The sequence below is a fragment of the Pieris napi genome, chromosome 2, assembly GCF_905475465.1.
Source record: "Pieris napi chromosome 2, ilPieNapi1.2, whole genome shotgun sequence".
Classification (NCBI taxonomy): Eukaryota; Metazoa; Arthropoda; class Insecta; order Lepidoptera; family Pieridae; genus Pieris; species Pieris napi.
In genome coordinates this window covers 1,609,965-1,634,888 of record NC_062235.1, presented here as the reverse complement: position 1 = coordinate 1,634,888, position 24,924 = coordinate 1,609,965, and the positions used below count along the sequence as shown (strand labels likewise).

Below are 24,924 nucleotides of genomic sequence, written 5' to 3'. Positions count from 1 at the left end.
AATAATAAAAATGATTGTCTGTGAAGTCGGCTTACAGACGATAGTTTAAAGGTGGGAACTGACCAAAGTTACGAGGTGTAATGTAGCATTCGCATCGAGCGTGTTACGCATCGAGCATGTTACGCTGTGTTCTAAAATCGGCGTAACATGCTCGTCAAAACTCTGTGCTCCGCTTTCGCCGCCAGTGTTCACGAGATGTGATAGTGATAATGTTGATATCTTTCATTCTATTTAATTATTGTTTCATCCAAATTAAGAAGAAGAAGAAAAAATGTTACTGGACATCAAACTTATTTAAAAACACAGGCGTATGAGGTGGTTTGTTATTAATTGCAATATTAAAAAACCGAATGATTACTGGACAGTATAAACCCTTTGTACGCATGTCTCGATTTTGAAGAACTGTTGAATTTAATTGGACCAAAAGTACTTAAAAAAGACACAATTTATAGAAAATCATAATCATGATCACTCGCGACGTGCGACGCGTACTGACTGAACCGCGTAACAGTCAAAGGATTCGCTGAAAAACCGACCGCCGTGTGGAGCACTCAAAGTGAGCAACGAGCGGCTCGTTGCTCGCTGGTTTCCCCGTAACACGACGTACTGACTGCACGAATGCTCGCTGTGTAACGTGTTACATTACACCTCGTAACTTTGGTCAGTTCCCACCTTAACGTGACAACGTCATAACAAAACATTGATGAAATTATTGCATATTTTCAAGTAAAATTGAATCATTTAAATTGAATTGTACTATTTTGTATGGATACAAAGAAATAGAGTAACCACGGACGCATACGCCAATCGAGTATAGCGAATATAGCGCACAGAGAATCGGAAGAGAGATAGATGCTGCGCGAGCGTACAGTGAGCGTTACGGGTCAATGAGTCATGCTTTGTCGCGCGTGCAGTCGGCGTTTTTCGATTTATTACACGTTGTCACGTCCAAAACTAACTTAAGTTATACCGTCACCAATGGGCAATCACAATGCGAGGTCGCGAGTGCGTTTGCGGAATTATTTCGCTGTTTAAAGACAGTCTTGAGTAAATTGAAAATTATTTTAAAGGTAGCTGAATTAGCTAAATATGTTTCATATTCTCTGTTAGTTTGCAAATAATAGTTTTTTTTTATAATAGGGGGGCAAACGAGGTTGCGGGACGACCAAAAAGGGCAGTCTACGCAGCCCATAGCTACCCAATTTTAGTGGGTGCGTTGCCGGCCTTTGAGGGAGGAGTAGACTCGCTTTTTAAACATTTGGAGGTCGTATCTCTGAGGGAAGACCCCCATGAACCATAGAGTGAAACTCATTCAAATCGGAAATAAATATAAACAGACAGAGCATTCGACAGTAATTGTGACCATAACGTTAGAAATGTTAGTAAATGTTTTTCTTGACACATTTATTGTTACAGGAATTGTGTCATTTGTGAGTCTAGATCAAATAATATACTCGTATGTATTACTGCATTTGTTGTGCCACAATAATATACCACGTTTAAACTTGTCTAAAGAATGGAACTGAAGGCCACTACTAAACATGGATTAAATGATAATGTTACAGAACGTGAGAATAATAATACAATGTCCGATACTGTTGATGATATTCATTCAAAGGTCATACGCAAATTGATTCCGAATAGGATCTCAACGAAGAAAACGATTTGATATACACGACTAAATATTATAATATCACCACTAAAGTTGCTGCAGTTTCAAGTATAACTAAAAACGAGTTTCGCATACCCAAACTAACCGATGATGTCAGTTCTGGCGGGTGTTTACAAAGAGACAGACATATAAAATACCTTATAGCTTAAAAATGTCAAACAAAAGAAGTGAATTAGAAATAAGTGAAAATAAAAACAATGATCCAAAAGCCACTGAAATATCAACAGTTTCTTTAAAAAACAGAGCCAAACAACTTTTCAGTAACATAACTGTTGAGCCATTTTTACTATGTTACTTACTACCAATGATAATAAATGGTACAGCATTGCTAAAATTTCATATATTGAAAGCGTGCCGTGCGGATTTAGGTTATTCAGAAAGTATTTGTGAAAATGTTGTTAATGGTAACGTACCTGATAACATAACAGCTGAAGCTTCGAATGGAGCACAAATATTTGTAGCTGATATGCTTGCGTGGACACAGCCATTGCAGACGGGATTACCAGCTTTTATAGTTCTCTTTATTGGAGCTTGGAGTGATAAAACTGGAAACAGGAAAGCTTTGATGATCATACCTTTATTAGGAGAAATTATATCCTCATTTGGTTTATGTATTGCTACGTATTTCTTCTTGGAATGGCCGCTGTGGGTCACAGGTTTAATTGAAGCACTCCCGTCAGCACTTTCAGGAAGCTTCGCAGTTGCTTTCATGGGATCAACTAGCTATATTGCGGATGTAACGACAGTGGAGTCTAGAACATTGAGAATGGGAGTTGTAGTACTTATAGTTTCCGTGAGTTTTCCTCTAAGTATTGCTCTTGGTGGTTACTTGACCGAAGTACTTGGCTACTTATGGTTGTTTATAGCGACGACACTTTTATCTATTATTGGATTTATACACACATGTTTTAATATTAAAGATGTCAGACGTCAACCACTGCAAGGAACAATTTGGAGCAAGCTTACGCAATTTTTTAATTTCGAAATTTTACTGTCATTTCTAAATTTGTTTCGCGGGAAGAAGCTTCTTCGTGTAATACTAATTCTTGGTGCTTATATAGATATAATTGGACCAATTTTTGGTAAGTAGTAATAATAAGTAGGTAATTCAAGTAAGATTGTATCGCAAAATATGATAAAAAGGTACATAATTTGTTCGTGAAATATACCTCCAAAAGAGTGAAAGCCAACTTCTCATACTTCATCCCGCTTTCCCGATTTTAATGCTTCCACTTTTACAACATCGAATTCATTAACATAATTAAACCCTTCGTTATTTCATTATTATATAAAAGAAAGTCCTCCACCAAATCTGTAAGTTCCCGAACTCAAAAACTACTGAAACTACACGGATATTTGGTTTTATAGTTTACCACAATTTGGAATTCAACATTGAAAGTGTTGGAAATGTCAAGGCGCGTCATCTAAAATATTTTAGATTAAAATTTCAAGGTCGTATTTGTAGCCATAATTTTCACTGTAATTTGGCGAGAGGAACAGAAACGTGAAGCAAAAACGTTCTGAACCAAGGTACAGCAAACGTAAAAGAGGAAGACAAAATCGAAGATCGACCACATTAAAGAAGCAGCAGGTGGTGCAAGGCAGAGAGTGGCGGGATTTGGAGGATGCCTTCGCCAAAAAAGGGCATCTGTTTGCCTAATAAGATCTAAAAAAATATTGAAATAAAAACATGTTTAAATGAAAAAGTATCTGAATTAGTAGTTTATTATTATGTATATCTAAGGTATATAAATCCATCCAATCCATTCCATCTTCAATAATGTTGTTATAAAATTTTCAATAATAATATAATCAATAGTTATTTTTGGGTACGTTACGTGAACAAACCAATATTTAAAATAAAAATGATATTATGATTGAAATAAAATCTTAAATAATATAATTGCTTCATGGCTTGTATCCGGAACTATTGAGTCTCGGCTAGCACGGTAACTGTTTCGAGCAGATGGGCACACCAATTAAATAGATTCAATAATAATATATCTGCCCAATGCGTCCTTGAGTCTCTGATCGTAGTTACCGGACAGGTATTTTTTAATATATTTTCTTAGCTTTTTTCCCGAATATATATCGTTGGAGATATTAAGTAACTTAGGTATATAACTTATGTAAATAGCATTACTTTTAACAACATTTTGTACAAAATTTACAGCAAATTTTAAATAGAAGTCTCTTAAGCTTATGTTCAATCTTATTTTTATGAAGGTTCTATAATTTGTTTCGAACACGTTGCACGTTAAAGCAACTCTTTTCTATACATTCGTTGTTATGCAAAAACAGCGCTGTATCTTAGGAGACGGAGCGGCGCACTGAGTATCTAAGAAAATTTATTTTTTATGATTTTGAGTTTGAATTTAAACGATACAATTATTTAATTTCAGCTGTAGGAAATTTGAAAAATCTATACGCCCTCAAAAAGTATGGAATGACTAACGCCGCGTTCAGTATATTCACAACATATTCCCAAGTATTAGGAATGGCAGGTAACATTAGTCGATTAATAACAATTATATGTCCAAAAAAACCTTTATTCTTCTTCAGGTTCACCTGCATCTTTGATCATATTTACTTTCTGTTTGTAAGATATGATGTATCGCCCCGACGTCCGTTCCACAACTGAGCGTTTTTTTTAAGGCAAAAGTTAGTTTTTTAAAAGTTCCTCCAGAATTTAACACGTAACAAATATTATGATACTTAAATTATTGTGACACTTCGCTATTGACATTATCGGTCTTCAGAATTCTACATATTTTTGAAGTGAAACTTCTTTATCGGGGTTGGAAAAAAATTTAGTGTAACATTTTTTCGTTACGCGTCACATTTTTCGGTTACGCGCCATGTTGCTTTTTGAAGTCAAACTCCTTTATCGGCGTTGGAATGAAAGTTCTTTATCGACATATGGGAGACATTTTGTAGCAAATCGTCACGTTTTTCTGTTACGCGCCATCTTTTTCTTGTCCCTACCACGGTTGATCCGAAGAGATTCGAAGCCATTAATAACAAAAATATATAATAACGATAACAATGATAGTAATAATTCTATTACAATTAATGAAATTCTGTAATAATCTTAGTAGTAATAAGGTAAAATGAAATAATTGTATTTGTATACATGTCTATGATAATAAAAGACATTTGTTAAACTTTATTTAACCAATTTCTGTAAAGTTGCATATAGTAGATCATTTTTCGAAAAATAAGGTCATAAAGAAGTTTCACTTCTTACGTGTGTACACTAATACACGCACACATTTTTTAGGCTATTTGGCTGTCTATATATTTTCAGCCTTTTATTGCTGGCGAATGTCGTTTAATTTAGAGTTTTTAGGCTGTCCTCAGAATTGCTCCGAACAAATGTTGCGTACATACAAAGGAACTCCACTGGAGCTAGTCCAAACGTAGGAATACAGACTTGAGAATCTAACATTTGACTTTACCCATAAATATTTCTGTTTCAGGCACCGCAATTGTTATTGTGGTTTTCAGCAAATACTTGAAAATGCATGACACACTTCTTGGTGTTATTATATCAATAAGTAAAATATTAGGAAACATTTTCTTTGCCTTGGCCCCGAACGTTGGGTGGTTTTATGTCGCACCTATTATTGATATGTTTGGGAACGCCGGAGGTTTAGTCGCCAAATCATTTGGAACGAAAATCGTTGAAGTTCACGAAATTGGTAAGTGCCTTAAACATCATATTGTTATGCTACGAATTTTTGTTTGCTTTGAGGCGAACTCGAAAAGTGGCTTCGAAAAACGCAGTGATTATTGCTTATCACGGCTCAGTTCCGCTCTAGGATGCGATTTTATTAATTTTTGGTAATTTTTTACGTTTATGCATTAATGATTAATACATATAGCACTTATTCTACCGCAGCTAATTTTTTAATAAAGCGAACTGTAATTTATATATATATAAGAAAAATGGTCTTCTTATATATATATATATAGATTACAGTTCGTTTGAGGCTCCTTCACGCCTAAACCACTGCCGTATCGTATCGACATGAAACTACTGCCATTCGATGCGAATTTTTTCCTAGATGGTTTAAAGCTATATATTTTTTTAAATTCCAACGTTCCTTCATTTTTTATTGCTGTTTTACTTTCATGAAAATTTGTACATACGGACTTCACCGCGGAAACATTCGGGGAGGCTTCCTAGAACCTCAAAACGTCAACATCTGTTAAAAACTCGATTTTCGAAAATTTTCAATTTTCTTAGCGGGAAGTTAAAAAGAAGAATAATAAAAATATGAAAAAAATAATAATAATGAAACATTAAATTTTATTTCTTTCCTATTTTTTCGCCCATCGAAGCGGGCGGGAAACGGCTGGTTATCTTCATATAGGAAAACATTTGCCGGGTCAGCTAGTAATAATATAAGATATATTACGTATTCTATTTTCAAATTCAAATACAATTTATGACTTGCTATATTTATTTCAGGAAAAATCTGTTCCCTTCTTGCATTTATGGAATCAATAAGTCCAGTAATATACTCACCTCTATTCACTAAGGTATATTCGATAACCCTTAACACAATGCCAGAGGCTTTCTTCTACCTTGGCGGTATCATGACTGTACCTGGTCTATTCGCTTATTTGTAAGTACCACGCAATTTTAGGTATAAACCTTGAATATTTTTCTTATTAACTCATTTAAGAAAGTAGTATAAAACAAAACAATGTATTTTATACTTAATTACATAAAATAATATTTATAGCAAATTCTGTTAATTACCGTTTTTCTTTCTGTTTTCTTTTTACTTCATGGAAAGCAACAATTATACGAACGGCAGAATAAAGAATAAGAGGATCTAATGGCTGTTTTTATATAACATTACACACACACAAACGAATACATAGTCTTACATTTGCACACGTCTTTATTTATACCTATAAGTTACGGAAGAGCTGGGTATAAGTAATTTGTATTTATAATTTTAGTAACTATTCATTTTAGTAGATCATGTACTTATGTACTTTCTTTAACGTTTGAAACATTGAAACAGAAATCTTCTTTATTATGTGTTAAATGCGCACATAGGAAGAAGACATTATGTAGTTTCGAAAGTGTAAATTATAAATAATTAATTTACAACTTAGTATTGTCTTTGATTAACATAACTTATGTTCATTTGAGTAAAACACTATTTTGACCGGATTGAAGTTATGTATTATTATAAATTTACAATAATAAAGTAAATTTATAATAATACATAACTTCAATCCGGTCAAAATAGTGTTTTACTTAATTTACAACTTATTAAAAAAATCTGGTGTTATCATATAACAATAAGCTTAACCATTTTTGTTTCCAGAGCTCTCTATTTCTTGCATAAAAGAGATGAAAGAGACGTCGTAAAGAATCCCGAAGCAAAAGAGGAGCACGCGCATGAAAATTCAGTTACAGTTCTATGATCAGCGGGAACTCCCTGGAGTAGTACTGTGCATATATTTTAAGAACTACGTTCATTTCCATTCTTTAATTTCATGAAGTGGAATTCAATATAATAAATCAAATTAATGGCGCCAAAAGATGGCGCCTATTTGACATAAGCCATAGAGTAAACAAACTTCGGTGATTTGACATTGGACTCGCACCGTAATTACACAAACAATGGTATAATAATATATTCTATGTTTAATTATGTTTACACATCATATAAATGTTTGTAATTCAAATAATTCGAGTTTTTTTACAGTAAAGTTATCTTTCCTGTATCATTTTTACTAACTATTTATTAGTGAGAAGGAACACGATATAGCAAAAGAAATTGTTAATTCATATTCAAAAAATTTTCGTTTGTATTTTTATTTTTAAAAGGCGTTTTATTTTTAAAATTACTATGTAAGTTTATAAAGGCGCAATTTTTGTACAGCTTATCAACGACGCAGTTTAATAACTGTTATACGAAGAACATTATAATGAATTTTCATATGGTAGCCAGAATGCAGTATACATAATAGTGTTAATAGTCATCAATAGGCTTAACACTGCTCTGAAAATTTATCTTGAAAAGCCGGACATTGAGATCAATTCTTAGCCCCTTCCAGCCCAAACTATTGAATCAGCGGTAATCGAACCCGATAAAACAAATATTGCTTCTCTTGAAGAACTAATTACGTTAATAACTAATTACCATAATAGCTAGGTCATTAACTAAATGATATTTTATGATTAAATATAAATAATAATGGAATTTGGAATGAAGAATACTAAAATTATCAATTGTATCGAAATTCTTTTGTGAAATATTTTCGAAATAACTTTGAAAATCGTAATACTAATTATTTATACCCTTTTATTATCAATTATTATTATTAAAAATCGCTCGCTTTGCCAAAATAGTATTATTAACCTTGAAATCAGGTAGTTTTTGTAGTAATTATTTACAGGTGAGTTGACGCAATGTAAACACTCGTACAAAGAAAAATATCATAAAAAGAAGTCAACGATCTTATATCATCTATTTAATTATTATTCTTTGTCTCGGTTTCACTTAAACAACCTTGCATAGTCGAAATTGTGATAACAAAACCTCGTTCACAAGTGTTTTAATATTTGTCGTAACATCATTAACGCTACTCGAAATGCTCAGATAAACGAACATTTTATTAAGACAGTCGTGTGCGATGAGACCTCTGTTATCGTCTGCAACCGAGATCAATTCGTACGCAAGTGCACTCATATCGCGCTTCATTTTACAACTTAACTCTGGTTTTTGGAAACAGAAAGTCACGGATTAAGTAGTCGCTATCGGACGCCGGCGCATGCCAAGTGTAGTGTTGTGCGCGGATCAAAAACACTTTTACTTACTCTCACTCAATCATGAGCAGTTCAGTTAACATTTGCGGCTCCGTGGACTTTACCAAATCGAACATACGGCTCACGGATGACCTTGAACGGGATACGTGGAGGAAACAATTGAACAGCAAAATAAAAAATGTGAAAAATATCCTCAGAGAGACGACCGTGGAGCCGTGTCTGTTCACCTACATGTTGTGTACTGCGTTATCGTCGATGGCCGTGCAGAATATGCATTTAGAAAAATCTTGTAGGGTTAACTTTAACTATTCGACAGATATATGTGATCGAATACGTGATAGGAACACTACTGGCTTAGAGAATGAACTGAACAATGTACAATCTTTAGTCGCCAAGGTCGTAGCTTGGAAGTTCCCTTTACAAACCGCCATCCCGGCTGTCATGATATTATTCATCGGCGCATGGAGCGATAAAACGAAGAAACGGAAAATATGTATACTATTCCCGTTTACGGGGGAGATTATCGCAAACATAGGGTTGTTATTAGCGACATATTATTTCCACGAATTATCATTGACAGCGACGGCGCTAATAGAAGCGCTTCCCGCTGCCTTCACCGGCAGTTACATTGTAATATTCATGGGAATGTACAGTTTTATGGCTGATAGAACGAGCGTGAAAGACAGAACATTTCGATTAGGTGTGGTGACAATTTGTGTGAGCTTTGGCACTCCTGCTGGGACCGCTATAAGTGGTATTGCATTACGTGCGCTGGGGTACTATGGCGTATTTTCCCTCCTTCTAGTGTTGCACACTTGTTCATTCCTTTATGGCTTGTTTAAATTAGAAGATGTGTTGCCTAAAGAAGAACGGACGTCAATTGAGAATAAGTTTGGTACGAAGATGTTTGAAGTGTTCGGGTTGGTTGCAAATACTGTGATGGTGATATTAAAACCTCGATTATTTGGATTACGGAAACAAATATTTTGTGTGATCATATTGTATCTATTGATGGTCGGACCATTGTATGGTAAGTAAACAAAGTAATTTATTAATAACTATTAACTAACCTGCAAATTCGATTATGTGTTTCATATTTACGATTGTTCTCTTTTATATAAACTTGTTTTAGGACCGAGATATTTATTTAGATAATTCTCAATCGCTATATTGGAATATATATATTATGTGTAAGTCATGGATTATGTCGCACTAGCGGCCCATCCCGGCGCACGGGGGCACATTTATTTTTTAAACACTTTTTGTAGATATTGGATATGTTCTTATATTAAAGAACGTATGTGGAACATTTTTTTGTTCTATCGTCAATAGTTCTCACAGCGCAAGCGATAAAAGATAATTTATAGGCATTTTTTTTACACACTGGGTAACATTATTGTTTTAGTTGTTTGTATTTTTGTGATGTAGTTCTGTTGTTTTAGAAGGGATCCTTATTTTTTCTTGCAATTAAAATAGCCTATATTAATCAAAAAAAGTGAAAGAGTTTTTAAAATCGGTCCAGTACTTTTTGAGCCAATTCGTTACAAATATACTTACAAGAAATCTTTGCTCTTCAAATATTATAATATATATATTTGACGACTCATTGGTTGTACCCCTGACTGCGAATCCATGGGTCCCGGGTTCGATCCCCGGCTGAGACGAACATCGATGTGATGAGCATTTGGTGTTGTGCTTAGGTCTTGGGTGTTTAAATATGTATTTATATGTATATCCATCTATAATATGTATGTATATCCGTTGCCTAGTACCCATAACACAAGCTTCACCAGTTTAGCATGAGACTAGGTCAATTGGTGTGAATAGTCTTTAAAAAAAATATATATATTATAACGATGAATGAATTTTTGAAATCTTTCGTTACAAACGTAGAAAAATACAAATATCTCTTTTTATATAATGACTTTTACTTAAACAGTATTCAAACGGCCTCATCTGATGTTAAGTGATAACGCCGCCCATGGACAGTCTCATTGCTAGAGAGCTCGCGAGTGCGTTGCCTTTTTTAAGAATTGGTATGCTCTTTTCTTGAAGACGCTAAGTCGTATTGGTTTTGTGTTTGAGTATAATAGTATTAAAATAAATTTGGTAATATAACCAAATGTATTGTAGTAGTGATATGATGACAAACCAAATTTGATCTAATATTTAATTGAAAGTATGATTAAATTAATATCTATATTATAATAAATAAAAAATACACGAAGTGATATTTTTAATATTCATTTAGGTTTCGATAAAACTAAAAATTTGTATTTTTTTACAAATTAGCTTTCTAGGAGTCGTTTTTAAGCTAATTTAGTATTAATTAATTTCTCAAAATATCTTAATTCCTCTCACAACTGAATTAATTTACATACATGCAAGGCGCGACTAACGCCTTGACCTCATTGCGGAGGAAAATTTAAATATTTTATCTGTTTTTGGGGTAAATAAGGTAATAATAAACATTTAAAAGTCTTAACTATCAATTGCAGCTGCTTTTACATTAATCATAAACGTCCTATAAACCTGAATTAGTTAAATATGTGGCATCTTCGCTGTTCGTTTGCAAATAATAGTTACTTTAAGTACCAGAGAGTAAAATAAACAAAATATATACACAGACAGAGAATTCGACACTAATTGTGACCACACCGTTAGAAAAGTTAATTTTTTTCTTGACACATTTATTATTACAAGAACTGTCTCATTAGTGAGTCTAGATCAAATAATATATGTATGTATGTATGACTGCATTTGGGTCGTTACACTCAAACGCACGAGGTAAACTGCTCGGCACACGCAATATTCCACAATCATAACAAAAACCTAATTTATACAAGGCTCCACGATTAGACAACGAAGATTACGTTTTTAATTATTAATTGTCCAATCTCTATCAAAATCAATCATAATATGCATACAATAATCGTCTTTAAAAGGCCGGCTACGCACTCGCGAGCCCTCTTGCATTAAGTGGCCATGGGTGGTGGTATCACTTAATAAAAGCCGAGGGCAGGAGGCCTCTGTCGTAAGCGTAATTCGAATGTGCAGGGCTGTAATTTAAAATTCTCTTTAAAAAATTTTCTAATTCATTCGGATTGGCTACATTTCTTTGACTTTGCTAAAGAAATTGATTTAGTAGGGGTATTTTGGGAAAGCACGCACACTGACTTTATTTAGAAGTAGTAACAATTTTGTTTTTTCTTTAGAATATTGAGTTGTTAGGATCGTGATTAATTTTTGTTTTCTTTTTTTATCTATTAATTGACTTATGTTTTATGTTTTATGTTTCATATTTTGTTTATCAATCTGTTATGCCTTTGTCTAATTGTTTTCATTTATAATATTGATATGTGTAACTGTAAGATTATATAAAAAAAAATAGTAGTTTGATGGCTATAGGTATAGAACGCTCATATGACCTGATAGAATACACGCAGTTAAGATCACGACACGTAATATTAAATATATCAATCAACTTATACGATAAACGAATAAGTTAGGTTAGGTTACTGAGCTTCAAATACAATAGATTAGGAATCATGTATAAACTTCGTACTAGTCCAGTTTATATACGGAATATTTATTGAGTGTTAGTGAGAAGTCGGCTGCTAAGCTCTCCTCTAATGCATGAAATCTGAACGCCACTAATACGAGTATTTCTTTTTCTTTACTTAACTGTAATAAATAGATTTCTTGTAATCAAATTTAATTAAATAAATAAAAATAGCTTGTATTCGAGTACTTCATAATTAGGATTACATAAAGTCTATGTCACTATGTTTATCATTACACGACCTCCAACGAGTGGAGGCGTCGTTCCATTTTTCCAGGTCTGGGCGACCTGTCTTTTTTCATTCATTCATTTCATATAAGACTGCAATTTTGACAGTTTTTTTTCAAACGAATATAGGATATAAGGAATGGTTTTTATACAATTTGTTATTGTAAGTTTGAAGATAAAATAAAAATATATAAATAAAACCCCAGGTGGTAAAAATTACAGTATTCATTTGGAATGCCATTAAAACTCACATGTTTATTTTTGAAATGCAGTATTGCCTTAAAACGCATTTTCATGTTATAGCTAATAACGACATAAAAACGTTTTTGTCTCAATAAAACCCAGGTATCGAACGAAAGGTTATTCTGAATGTCAACGCCAGTTCTACTTTCATTAAATGCGCAGTTTTGTAACTTTATTAACCAGTTTGCAGTTTACTTAAATGGAAAAATGGGGCTCGATTTACACACCTTTATAAAATAGGAATACTTTATCACTACGTACCATTACCAGCTGGACGTACAATATTTTTGATCTAAATATACCGTACGTTCAAGTATTACTCTTAATTTGGTGATTACGTCAACAGTAATTATTTACTTTTTGACGTAACATCTTATAACGAAAAAACATGACGCATGCGGCGTTACCTCTGAGGCGTTCCATTTAAGGCTTGAAGTGCAAGCGAGAACGCGGAACGAGCGACAAAGAGGCACAATCGGCCTCCACGTTCGGCAGCGTTTGACATCTGTGTATTTATGCGACGTAATTGTATTTATGCGTACAAATAAATGTACGCATGATCAATTCAATTGTGATTTCTATTTACCTCCTTGTCTATATCAATACAAAATATCTATCAAACAAATAAAATTAAAATTTTCTTTTCCATCTCCATCAGTATTTTCTTATGACGTTGTCACGTTAGTAAACGGATATTTTAGACATATTACCCACACACTGTCTATGCTTGAAAACGAAATGCATTTTCGAGTATTCCTACAAAAAATTAATACGTTTATGTACTATTATTATTGAGAACTATGCTTACTTTTGCTGACAAGAGGAAGGGGGAGGGGGATAAATTACAGTAAATCTGCTTACGTGAACGGCCCCATATCAATCAGGAATAACGTATCATTTAAATCGTGAAACAATTGTTGTCCAGTCCAGTGTTAAATCGTTACCAACGTACAAAATATATATTTTTGCTAATCTTATAAAAAAAATAAAAAAACACACCTTACTAGCTAATACAACATATATTATAACCCGAGAGAGCAGCAAACATATATTTACTTATAAGTAATCTTACAGCTACACATTTACATAATATTATAAAAAAAACACAATATACAAATCCAAAACAGTTTACATTGTTAAACAAATATACGAAACAGAAAACATAAGACCATTAAGTACATTAATAGAAAAAATAAACTTAACAAACTACAATATTTTTAAAGAAAAAATGTATTGTTACTAAAAAAAAGTCAAAATCCTAAAATGTTTCCTCACGCCCTCTTTGGCAAGGTGAGGAAATATCTTGGAATATATAATCCATTGATTGAAGGTATACTATAAAGTTTACTTGCCCGACAACATTCTTGTTTTGATTCGAGGAAAAACTAATTCAGTAATACATAACAATTCTAATTAACACCGGTAAAACATAACTGGTGCGTTCTTCAGATACCATCATACCAAAATTGTGGGTTTTAGCAGTATTTAGTGGGTCAACTCGTTTGAATCTCGGCTGTGTATTATTTTTTTTATTCATGCGCGCACGGTACAACGACGGTAAACACTGACGGGAAAGCGAGATGTCTTAGATGCCTTTATCTTTAAAAGGCCGATCGCCTATTTGCCCATAAATTGCATTTAAGGTCAACCATAAAGTGTTGTAGCGCCACTGACTTATTGTAAATATTCCCATAAGGCAAGACGGATACGTTATGGCTTCCAATTTTAAAATTACCTCTTTTTTGTTGTTGGGAAATCGACCGACCGCCGCATCGGGGCAACAAAAAGTGACGCGGGGTGTGTGGCGGTCGGTCCGTGAACTGCAATGGACCTACCCACTCAAACGCAACAACCTCATCTGCTAGCTATGGACAGGATGCACGGCAACATTTTCCCATCATTCGTGTCACCGTCAGGAGCGTCTGCTGCGCTACTGCGACCGACTCACGGAGAGTCTTCTCCCAGGCGTTTTGCGTTGAGGGTCGGTGTCTGTGCTACACTCCCGAACCCCCTCCGAGTTCTCTTTAAGTGTTACGACGGCCTCACAGAACGCTTTAACGTCTATCTTATATGATTGATTGATACATTAAAGAAAATGTGTTCTGCTATTCACTGCGTGTTTTCTATTAGGTTATTATATGAGCGTTCTATATCTATATCCTTCTAAACTTCTAAATCAATACTTTTTTATGTATCTATTTATTTATTCCACATCATTATTCTAACTTTACAATTAATACTAATTCGATAGAACGACACATTAATTATACCCACACCGATTAACCTACATAAAATACATTAAAAAAATATATTTATATACCTAAATCTATCAACGTAAAAGAAATGTAAATAATTACGAGCGCATTTACAGACTGAACCCTTTTTAATATTAACTTAATTAAAAAAGGGTGCGTGTACTTATATACGCGCGTAATGGTCTAAGATCCCGCTATACAACGACCTTCACCGAGATGCTTATTTAATGAAACTTGTTTTATATTTAATTTAATATGTCAATAAATATAATCCATATAGGTTGCCTAGCAAATTTCAGTCCAGAGTATGTTTAATTAATATTAAAAAAAAAATTATACTTATAAGAAGTTATACTTCTTTGGCATTATTAAAAATAGTTTTTGATTGCATGCAAATAATTAATTACAATTAAATAATCAAAGACTGGAAAGGGAGTCATTATAGTCAATAAAGTTCAGTTTACATTTGAAAAATTAAATAAATAAATATGTATTATTATTCTCTTACATTAAGTGTAATATAAATTCTATTATTATTCGAATGTTGTTATTAAATTAAGTCCAATGCCGTAGCATCTTCCGTGGGCAACTTCATTCTGTTAATTTTGTGTCACGGTGCGCGCGCATCGTAAAATTTCACTCTCACCAATTTTTCATATCGCGGCTAAAGAAGTATAATTTCAAACTTTCCGAGCCTAATCATAAAAAATAAAAAAAACTTAAGAGGCAGTGAATCACTTACATGACGTATTCTGTATCGATTACCAACGAAACAACTGTTACGTGTTGGGATCAAAGGATCAGCCAATTTTTTTTAAATACTAAGAATCAGTCGCCAGAACAGGTGGACAAGTACTATGATCCATTTACCGAATATGAGAACATTTTTAAATTATTTTGGATGCAATATTTGCATGTTCATTTTACTTATCTTCAAAAACACTGTACCACTTCTGATACCCAGACAAATTCTACCAGACGAACATAAAATAAGTTGATATTACGTAAATTATTTACATCATTATGACATCATGATTGCAGTAACGTAATGTGCAATCTTCTTAGGAATGTTACCAGTTCATTACAGCTGTGTTTAGCCTAACTTTAACAAACTAACGGCCACACGAACTCTCTTAATTCTGGAAATTAAAAAGCCAAAAGATAAGCAATATTATTTCTAAATAAAATTTATTGTTGCACATAGCGTTTAACACTCGTACACAGGTACACAAAGCTTGTCGACTTGTCAATTAAAATAAAAAGAATAATCATGAAACAGATACAGAATTCTAAAGCCAAGACCAAAGATGGCGCTACTGTTTCTTTTCATGACTCTCTTTACTTACTCTCGGATTTGTTTAATTGATTTCTTCACTAAGCAAGGACGTGTCAGTCTGTCTGATACGCTATGTATGACTATGATCTTTTTGCCATTGCCGATTTGATTTCCATGTTTCTTCTACGACTTATTGTGATGCGTAGATGGAAAACACTCCATTGGTGGACAGACTAACGCACGACAGTTAAGATGTTGTCACTGGAGAATCGCAGAAAATTAATTGATGTATCGTTTGCCATTAAGATACTTAACAATCAGGTAGATTGCCCCAACCTTTTAACAAAAGTTAAATTTCGTACCCAGTGATATCTACTGGATCATCATCAGATCAGACATCCCATCATCACATTTGTCCCTCCTCTCCGGAGAAAGCGTTTTGGCCAAAATTCACCGATGTCCGGATTGAGCATTCTGTTAAACGAGCTGGATCTGAATGTCCATAGTTGCTCCCCTCACACTTAACCCAGCAATGCCCAGTTTCTTTTTAAATTATTATTTTTGTATTTGTTGCAATCATCTCACTTAAAATAACATTATTAAAGAGAAAAACAAGTTGTTTTAAAAAAAAATTGTTTATTTTGCGAAAAATCAAACGTGTCCATATGGACACGCTAAGCGTTAAGGTGTACAAATTAAATTAAATCTTTACTAATTTAAATAACAAACAGAAAAAGATAAAAAATAAGAAAGGACTTAATTGTTTTTGTGGTAATCCCTAAAGTAGTCGACGCAAAGGCCAACAGTACATTTGCAGCAAGCTGTTCGAACTGCGGAAGATTTAGTCTTGCAGTACGGACCCACACATCTCCTCTTTTTTTGTTTTAGTAACAAAATGTTTCATTTTGTCAAAGCGCGAAGGGTTCGCTATCGCTGAACTAGAAGTACTAGATCTCCCTAGCCCTTTGGGTATAGAGTTATATTTGCTCAAATAATGTAACACAATCTCCCTTCTGAAATCAAGCGGTGCCACTTTAGCGCCTACTTTCCGTTGTAGTTGCCAAGCGATGTGAATACAAGTACCCATCCTCCAGCTGAATAGGGCCCAATACCATTTTTGCTTCTAATGTGTATTCGATACATATTTATATTCTCGTCCATACCATCGACGCCTCCCATGAACCGATTATATTTACCAAAAAGATGAGGACGTGGGACCTGTACATTCGTTTATCTTTCTCTGAATAACGCTTCACAGTACTTATGGGTACCCCCAGATTACTAGAAGCAATAAACACTATACGCCATCTTCTTTGCTTATCGCTGACTTATAATACCCTCTTTTTTCTTTTTTATTTGCTTGTGGGTGGTGAGCTTCGGGCACTTTCGCAAACGATTTTCACGTACGGAACCTGTCGCGCCATAGCCATAGCCTTATCGAAGATAATTCAGCAACTACAGACTTGTGAAGAGGCATTCAAAATATCACTCAATGTTCTTTGGTTTTTGAATATTCCATAATCCATATACCTGATAACAAGAAAGCGGAAGCAAAGTAATGTCAGCTCATTCAAGTGCTTAGCGTGTCCATATGGACACGCGAACAAATTTGTTCTAAAACTCGATCGAAACAATGTTTTCACTTAGGTTATCATTTCAAACGTCAGATAACACTATTGACCACAATCCTATGCAAAAAGCAGTTAGCGTTTAAAATAATTTATAAGAAAAATTACTTACTTTCCACTGCCATCCATGTTTTTTCCAAAGTTCAAAATCAAACTAAAACTAGAACCTTATTTTACACGCAATACTCACTCGCGCTAAAAAGAAATGTCATTTGATACTTTGATAGTAGTTACATGGCATTGCCAAAATAAGAAAACAGTTAGTCTGACTACAGTCATCGCTTAAATTTTCTACTTACTGCGTGTCCATATGGACACGCTAGGCATTGCTGGGTTAAAGAGCGATTTTCGTTTAATGTTTATTTAAATTATTTTATTGTTTTGCTTAATTTATTTTTATTATTTCTTATATGCTATGTTTGCCTGTAAGTGCTTGACACATTAAAAATATCAATGTATCAATGTGCCGAGCGTTGGCAAGCTTTTATAAATAAACTAGTGGACCCGACAGACGTTGTCCTGCATGATATTTCAAGCAATTAGTAAAGCAAAGTATGAAAGTACCGACTGCAGCGCCATCTGGCGGGCTGATTTGTGAATCTAAACAATTCCCAGATCCCCTTGAACACACACAAAAAAATTCATCAAAATCGGTCCAGTCGTTTGAGAGAAGTTCAGTGACATACACACTCACAGAAGAATTATATATTATATAAATAAATAAATAAGAGACACACCACAGGTTATATAATAATATTAAAATCCAGTTCTGCTGAGGAGAATGAAATTAAAGAGGATAAACTTTTTTTTTTTCTTTAAATCTGTTACGAGAAATATAATTTGAAATTAGAATATTTGTTAAGTTAGCAACATGTAGACCATTAAGCCTTGAACATTGTTTAAAAATTTCAAATTAAAAATAATTAAAAAAAGCAGAACTAAACAAAATAACTTCAATACAATGTCTTTACGTCTTTGCCATAATTGTTTCAATGTTAATGACCCGGCGTGATAAGGCATGACAATAATAACGACTGATATTTTGTTACAGGGGATTCTCAAGTGGGATATTTGTACGCGATTCGAAAATTCAACTTTAATGAAGTCGAGTACAGTGTTTACGGGACCATTAACATTATGTTGGGTTTGATTGGTGAGTGTTTGCTTATGGTTAAGTACCGTGCCCCAATTTAGGCTATAAGCTATATATATGTAATTATCTGTCATAGTTATAACAACTAGATTAGTAATAAATCGATTAAGGAAAGAGCGTATCAGTTCCTCAAAGGCCAGCAACGCACTCGTGAGCCCTCTTTGCCAGTGTCCATGGGCAGTGGTATCCCTTAACATCGTGGATCATCATCGAGTGGATCGAAGCGGCCGCATTCTGTTAGAACTACAAAGGCTGTTAATGCTGTTAAAGCCAGAATTCATCGAAACCCCATTAGGAAGCAATAAATCTTATCGTGAGAGGTAAGGATTCCCGCTAGGACTCTGTCGCGTATTATAAAACAAGACCTGAAGCTCGCTTATCGTCGATATACTGGACATGTTCTAAATCAAAATTTACAATTAAAGATAGCGGATCGATCAAAACGCCTTTTATCGCGATACGCAGATGAAACATATAAGAAAATCCTCTTTACCGATGAAAAAATGTTTACGATTAAAGAACACTACAATAAGGAAAATTATAAAGTGTATGCTCACGCTTCTAAAGAAGCTGCTCAAGTGGTCGGAAAGGTACAACGTGGTCATCATCCTGCGTCAGTGATGGTTTGGTGGGGCGTGTCTTATCAAGGAGTCACAAAAATACATTTTTGTGACTAAGGAGTGAAAACCTCAGCTAAAATGTCAAGGTACAGTCTTGGATCATGTAGTGAAACCCCACAGCAATACACTTTTTAAAGATATACCGTGGAATAATTTCCAGCTGGGACCTGCACCTGGTTACAAGGCACGAACTACCCAAGCCTGGCTTGAAACCAACGTTAGTGACTTTATAAGAGTTGAAGACTGTTTATGGTCAGTTTTTAAGGACATAGCCTGCTCTAAACGACACCCTGACATTGAGTCCCTTAAAAAATCTTTGGAGCAAGCAGTAGCGAACTTTCCGTTTCAGTGCGTAAATCTATAGATTCGTGGCCAAACAGATTAAAGCTAAAGGTGGCCATTTTAAATAGAATCTTTTTTTTATATTTTGTGCTGAGACTTTAAAAGATATGTAGCCTTATTAATATATATAATTATAAATATATATAATTATATATATATATATATAATATAAATATATATAATTATAAGGTAATAATGTATTTGTATATACATTAATATTGAATTACTTCATTGGCAAACTAATTTTTAACTCTTCTTCATATTTATACAAATCAAAAACTTTCGATTTCCGAGACTTAGAGGGAGGAAAAAAGGAAGATTTGTTAGGAATTTAATGAACCTAATTGTCATTAAAATATTAAAAGTGTCGAAAATTAATATAAATAATAAATTGATTTTTTTTTCAATTTATTTCTTCAATAATAAAAACACGTGGCATTTTAATTTACAATTCGTCATCTGAGATTTCAATAAATTATTCTACATAAAATATAAAATACTATTTTTTCATAAATTATCTTGAAGAAATTTTAATTTTAAAAAATATAATTTTTATAAGGTCTCAATCGCTGTTCGAAATACATATTTTTTATTTATAAATTTTGATGATTTAATTTATTTTTACTCCACCGTCGCATTTGATACTGAACCTTCTGTTTCGCTTGGGTTATGCTAGACGCATATTTAGTTTGATTAAATTTGCCAATTACATTTACATATTATACAACATATAATTTCCTCCTTATCCTTACGACTGATAATTGTGTGACTTTCTTCATGTTAAAAATATATAAAAACGAGGCTTGGCTTATTATTTTAATATAAAATCGTGTAACAAAGGCCGACGAACCGTTCATTGTCGTACAAATGCGTTGATAGTTGATACGCAACATGATGCGTCATGATTACGTCCGAGACCAATGACAATCTCTTTTTTCTTTTATCTTTTCAAACTCAAACAGTCGTGAACGTCAACAGAAAGTGTTAGGTAAATTAGTTCTAAATTTACTATTACAATTTAATATCATTTTTAAGTTAGCCTGATAATATATTATTTTGCTATAATTCGACAAAGAAAATGTCGAGGAATGCATAATTTTAGAATAATTTTGGACCCTTTTTTTGTGTTTAGTGAGTTTTACAAACTATTTACAATAAAAGTACGATAAACAATTCTTAAAGGCTGCAGAAAGCCCCCGGTAGATTATTTATTTATTATCTTAATGAAAATTGCGTTTAACGAATCTTTTGATAAATATTAGGCGCAGTGACTCGTCCCTGACCTATACGTTTGATGCATCAATGGCTACTACGCAATAAAATGATTATCTTTTATTTTCCTTATATTTGAACTTTGCTCACAAAATTTTTTTATTGCATTAATAATAACTTCAATTATAAAATTAAAACAAACTTCTTTCCGTCTCTAAATATTTGCAGATTTAATTGTAAGAATAATTTAATAATAATACTGTATGCACTTCCGGAATTTTAGGTTTGTAGACACATTTTTATGTCATTGACTATTTATATGTAGATAAATATGTCGAAAATATACAATTTTTTTCTTGTACAGGTACATTTTTCTGCATATCAGTGCTTAGCAAAAAATTTGAAGTGCAAGACAGTGTCATCGGAGGTTTAGCTGGTGTGAGCAGGATAGCATCATGTTTCGTATTTGCGTTTGCACCTACAAGAAATTGGTACTACGCAGCGCCACTGTTCAACATTTTCAGTAGCACTGGACTCACCGCTGTCAGGTCCATCGCTACAAAGATCGTATCCAATGAAGAAGTAGGTGTGTAATTTTATAATTACCTATTTCAATAAAAAAAAACTCATGTGTGCAATTCACACGTGGTAGAAGTGAAACCATCAAAAACAAAGTTTTTATAATGAATAATATGTAAATTATACTTTTTTCACTAACTAAATGTAGGACTATGTTAAATTTTCATTTATAAGTTTAATATCAATATCAATATTTAATTTGATAAAAACTAAAATAATGGAAGTTTGAAATTCGATTATTATTACTTATTTAATTTTTTTTTTTAAATTAATCAAATACACGCCAATTTAAAGTTTATACACTGCACAATTCTTCCCATCTCATTCTCTCCCACGCTAAATCCTACGAATTTATGCGTCTGTCTCTTTTTACTGTCGCTTTTTCCGTTGCATCCGGTTTGAAATCACAAAGATTCTAAAGAAGTTTCACTTCAATAACTATTTAGATAATTGAATCGGTAATTTGGTTTCTGTATTACAATTCTCACAGTCGACACAGGACCTTTATATTTCTAGAATAATATGCCAAAAGGGACAAAAATCCTTTGGTCCACAGACATTGTTAGAATACCTTAAGCTTTATAGATAATTATTCGAGAAATAAAAAATCATTTACGCAGATTACAATTAAACATAAAATGTATTTCAGTTTTTATGTGATCTGTGCCTAAGACATTTATAAAAAAGCAGTACTTAGAGTATTGGACAAGTTATTATAAAACTATGCTCCCTCCTAAGTATCCTATTTCTATAGTTTCTTAGGTAAAACAAACGAAAGTTGTTGGTGAATGTATCGTTTCTGTAATTGCATAAAGAGGTTAGTGTGGGTTTTTGGGACAGAGCCTCAAAACATTTATATCTTGCGAGGGGTGGTGAAATCTCCAAGTGTTCTCTTAAGAACTCGGTTTCTTTGTACCTATATGGGAATATATAATGCGACGGTGAAGCTCAGGTCAGACCAGTATGTTGCAAAGATCTCCGTTAAGACTTTGCGCTTATTGTTACTGAATGTTGCCTACACTATCGACATCTTTATACGTTCGCAGAGTGAGTTCACAATAGCGATATCGTGTATCTTATGTATTTAATATTATATTATTTTCAGTGTAGTGTTTGTATTTTTGTGAATAAATAAATATTCTACAGGCATGTTCGATTGTTTCAGCCAAGCTGAGTTCAATAATAGGTGTGATGGAGGCGCTTGCGCCATCAATATACATGCCAGCATCCAGTTATATATACATCAGTACAATAGATTGGTTTCCCGGTGCATTTTACTTGTTTGATGCAGCTCTTACAGTATTGGCTTTGGGATTGTTCACGTAAGTTTCGAAACCTCACTATGCGGCAACGCACTGCACCTTTCGCAGGATATTTCGTTGGTAATTTTTGTGACTCTTATTTCTCATTAGACGTTTGTATAAGTGGTTAATATTGAAACCAATGTTATACATGTGCGACGGCCAGTTTACGGAGACATTTGCCAACGTTTATTTACTTCTTCCTTTGGTCGCGTGTAGGAACACATAAATAAATCACTTTCTAATATGTCTATAATAAGTAGTATTGGCCAAGTGGCTTCACCTCATGTGCGACTCTCATTCCTAAGGTCGTAGTTCCTATGCCCAGGGGAAGGAAGTGAAACATCGTGAGGAAACCGATTTGCCTATTATTGGACAAATGATCATGAAATAGATACAGAATTCTAAGGCCCAGACCTAAAAAGGTTGCCACTGATTTATTTTATTTAATTTGTTACTGTGGATAAAGAATAGGATGAAACTCGTGAATACAACAGTATTTTACAGAGTTTCAAAGATTCAAATGTTGAAACGAAATGAAACGAAATGTTGCTAGTAATCTATTAAGAAGGTGAAGTGAAAAGTTGGAATTGGAGAGATTTAGATTCGTTGAGTGTTTTATTCCTGACTACGTGTCCCCGCGAACTTTGCTCTGCCTTAGTATAAGCCAACCTTTTTAGTAACTACATACCAACATAATATGGAACATGTTGCTATGCAAATCCATAGAGAATGTTCACTTTTCAAGAATGAAAACTACTTACTAAATAAAACTAAATTTTAAAATATATTTCTCTACATAATAACCTTCCTCAGAGTTCAAGGAATATATAAAAAAATACTGGAATTGGTCCAGCCGTCTTTGAGTTTTGCACTTACGAACATCATATCTTTTTTTTTATATCCATTTTTCTCAATTTCCAAATTCTATTAACATTTATCAACGAAATTTAATTGTTTTATCGTGTATAGAGAATCTTATAACTTTATTTAAAGATATTCTTGTGCCTCTTAATCGTTGAATATCTAATAAAAAGTATTACACAAGAAAAGAAAGTTTTAATGCGAAAGTTTCTTGAATATTTAAATGACCCTTAAAATCGATTCGCATTTAGCGTCAATCAAAATTAAACCTGTATGTAAATGATCATTTTATTTTTGGAATTTGTTTTTTTTTTGTTTTGTGTTATCAGTCGTATAATTAGATAAATAAATTGTATGAATGTATGTATGTGTTCTGTCTGTACGTTTGGCAAATGCCTGCTGAAACTGGCTGCTTTGTTTCTGATAAGTCTAACAACATATGTGATCAGTAACGGTTGTTCTATGGCAAAAAAAGAAGTGAAAAAATGTAGTACTTTTTGTATAGGATTCAAAAATAATTACTTCCTGTTTTTAATAAGAACAAGCCTTAAAACTGCACTTTTTAATTAACCTTAGTAAATCAATACATCAAAAGTACGCGCCTAATTGACTTCATATGTCACAGACTAAAAACACGCGCTTCCTATAAAATACTAATGAAAACTCTTTGGTGGTACACAGTTTATAACTATGGACTAATATTTTTTAATTTCGATATTCTTTGTTTAAAAAGCTTTGTAACCATTTTGACTTTCTTAATTTATATATTACTTTACAGAGTTATCTACGTACTGGTAAAGAAGAGAAATGAGACGATAGTCACGGACCCACAAAGAAAAGAAGAATATGCGAGAACGAATGATATTGCGAATTTTTCATAGAAATACAATTTTAAAGGCTGTTGATCTGTGCAATAAGAAATTAACAAATAGTATAAAAGTTATTTGGTTTTTAGTAGTGTGTTTATAATAAATATATGTTGTGTTATCATTCATTTACTTAATACGTTTACAACCGCAGATTGTAAAAAACATAAAACAAAGAATCTTGAGGAAATATTTATCCGAGATATACTAGAAAAGTAAGAAAAAGTGTGTGTACTTAATACTGATTATTGAAACCTCTAAAGTGAAATAATATTTGTGCAAATCAATTTACATAATTTATGTGTCTAATCAAATAGGACTATGTAA

General features: G+C 33.3%; 2 protein-coding genes across 3 annotated transcripts; both read left to right on the top strand.

The window, feature by feature from the left end:
- Positions 1-1,756: 1,756 nt before the first annotated feature.
- LOC125060180 (proton-coupled folate transporter-like) lies at positions 1,757-8,010 on the top strand. The gene is made up of 5 exons (XM_047664951.1): positions 1,757-2,754; positions 4,075-4,176; positions 5,152-5,373; positions 6,147-6,303; positions 7,021-8,010. The coding sequence occupies exons 1-5, from the start codon at positions 1,824-1,826 to the stop codon at positions 7,118-7,120; spliced, it is 1,512 nt and encodes a 503-aa protein (XP_047520907.1). The 5' UTR covers positions 1,757-1,823; the 3' UTR covers positions 7,121-8,010.
- A 256-nt stretch (positions 8,011-8,266) lies between these two features.
- Positions 8,267-24,721, top strand: LOC125060163 (proton-coupled folate transporter-like). Of its 2 annotated transcripts, XM_047664934.1 has the most exons (5): positions 8,267-9,498; positions 18,712-18,813; positions 21,352-21,573; positions 22,732-22,888; positions 24,510-24,721. In XM_047664934.1, exons 1-5 carry the CDS (start codon positions 8,532-8,534, stop codon positions 24,610-24,612), a joined length of 1,551 nt encoding a protein of 516 aa, XP_047520890.1. In that variant the 5' UTR covers positions 8,267-8,531; the 3' UTR covers positions 24,613-24,721. The 2 variants fall into 2 exon arrangements, with proteins under 2 accessions (XP_047520890.1, XP_047520896.1); XM_047664940.1 differs by lacking the exon at positions 24,510-24,721 and having other exon boundaries at positions 8,277-9,498; positions 21,352-21,569; positions 22,732-22,846.
- Positions 24,722-24,924: the final 203 nt, after the last annotated feature.

Bases quoted from the DNA above. Each gene is read 5' to 3' on its own strand.
- LOC125060180 (XM_047664951.1), top strand. From the start codon at position 1,824: ATGTCAAACAAAAGAAGTGAATTAGAAATAAGTGAAAATAAAAACAAT. The intron at 2,755-4,074 runs GTAAGTAGTAAT...ATTTAATTTCAG, and splicing joins TATAATTGGACCAATTTTTG to CTGTAGGAAATTTGAAAAAT. The intron at 6,304-7,020 runs GTAAGTACCACG...TTTTGTTTCCAG, and splicing joins CCTGGTCTATTCGCTTATTT to AGCTCTCTATTTCTTGCATA.
- LOC125060163 (XM_047664934.1), top strand. From the start codon at position 8,532: ATGAGCAGTTCAGTTAACATTTGCGGCTCCGTGGACTTTACCAAATCG. The intron at 9,499-18,711 runs GTAAGTAAACAA...ATTTTGTTACAG, and splicing joins GATGGTCGGACCATTGTATG to GGGATTCTCAAGTGGGATAT. The intron at 18,814-21,351 runs GTGAGTGTTTGC...TTTCTTGTACAG, and splicing joins CATTATGTTGGGTTTGATTG to GTACATTTTTCTGCATATCA.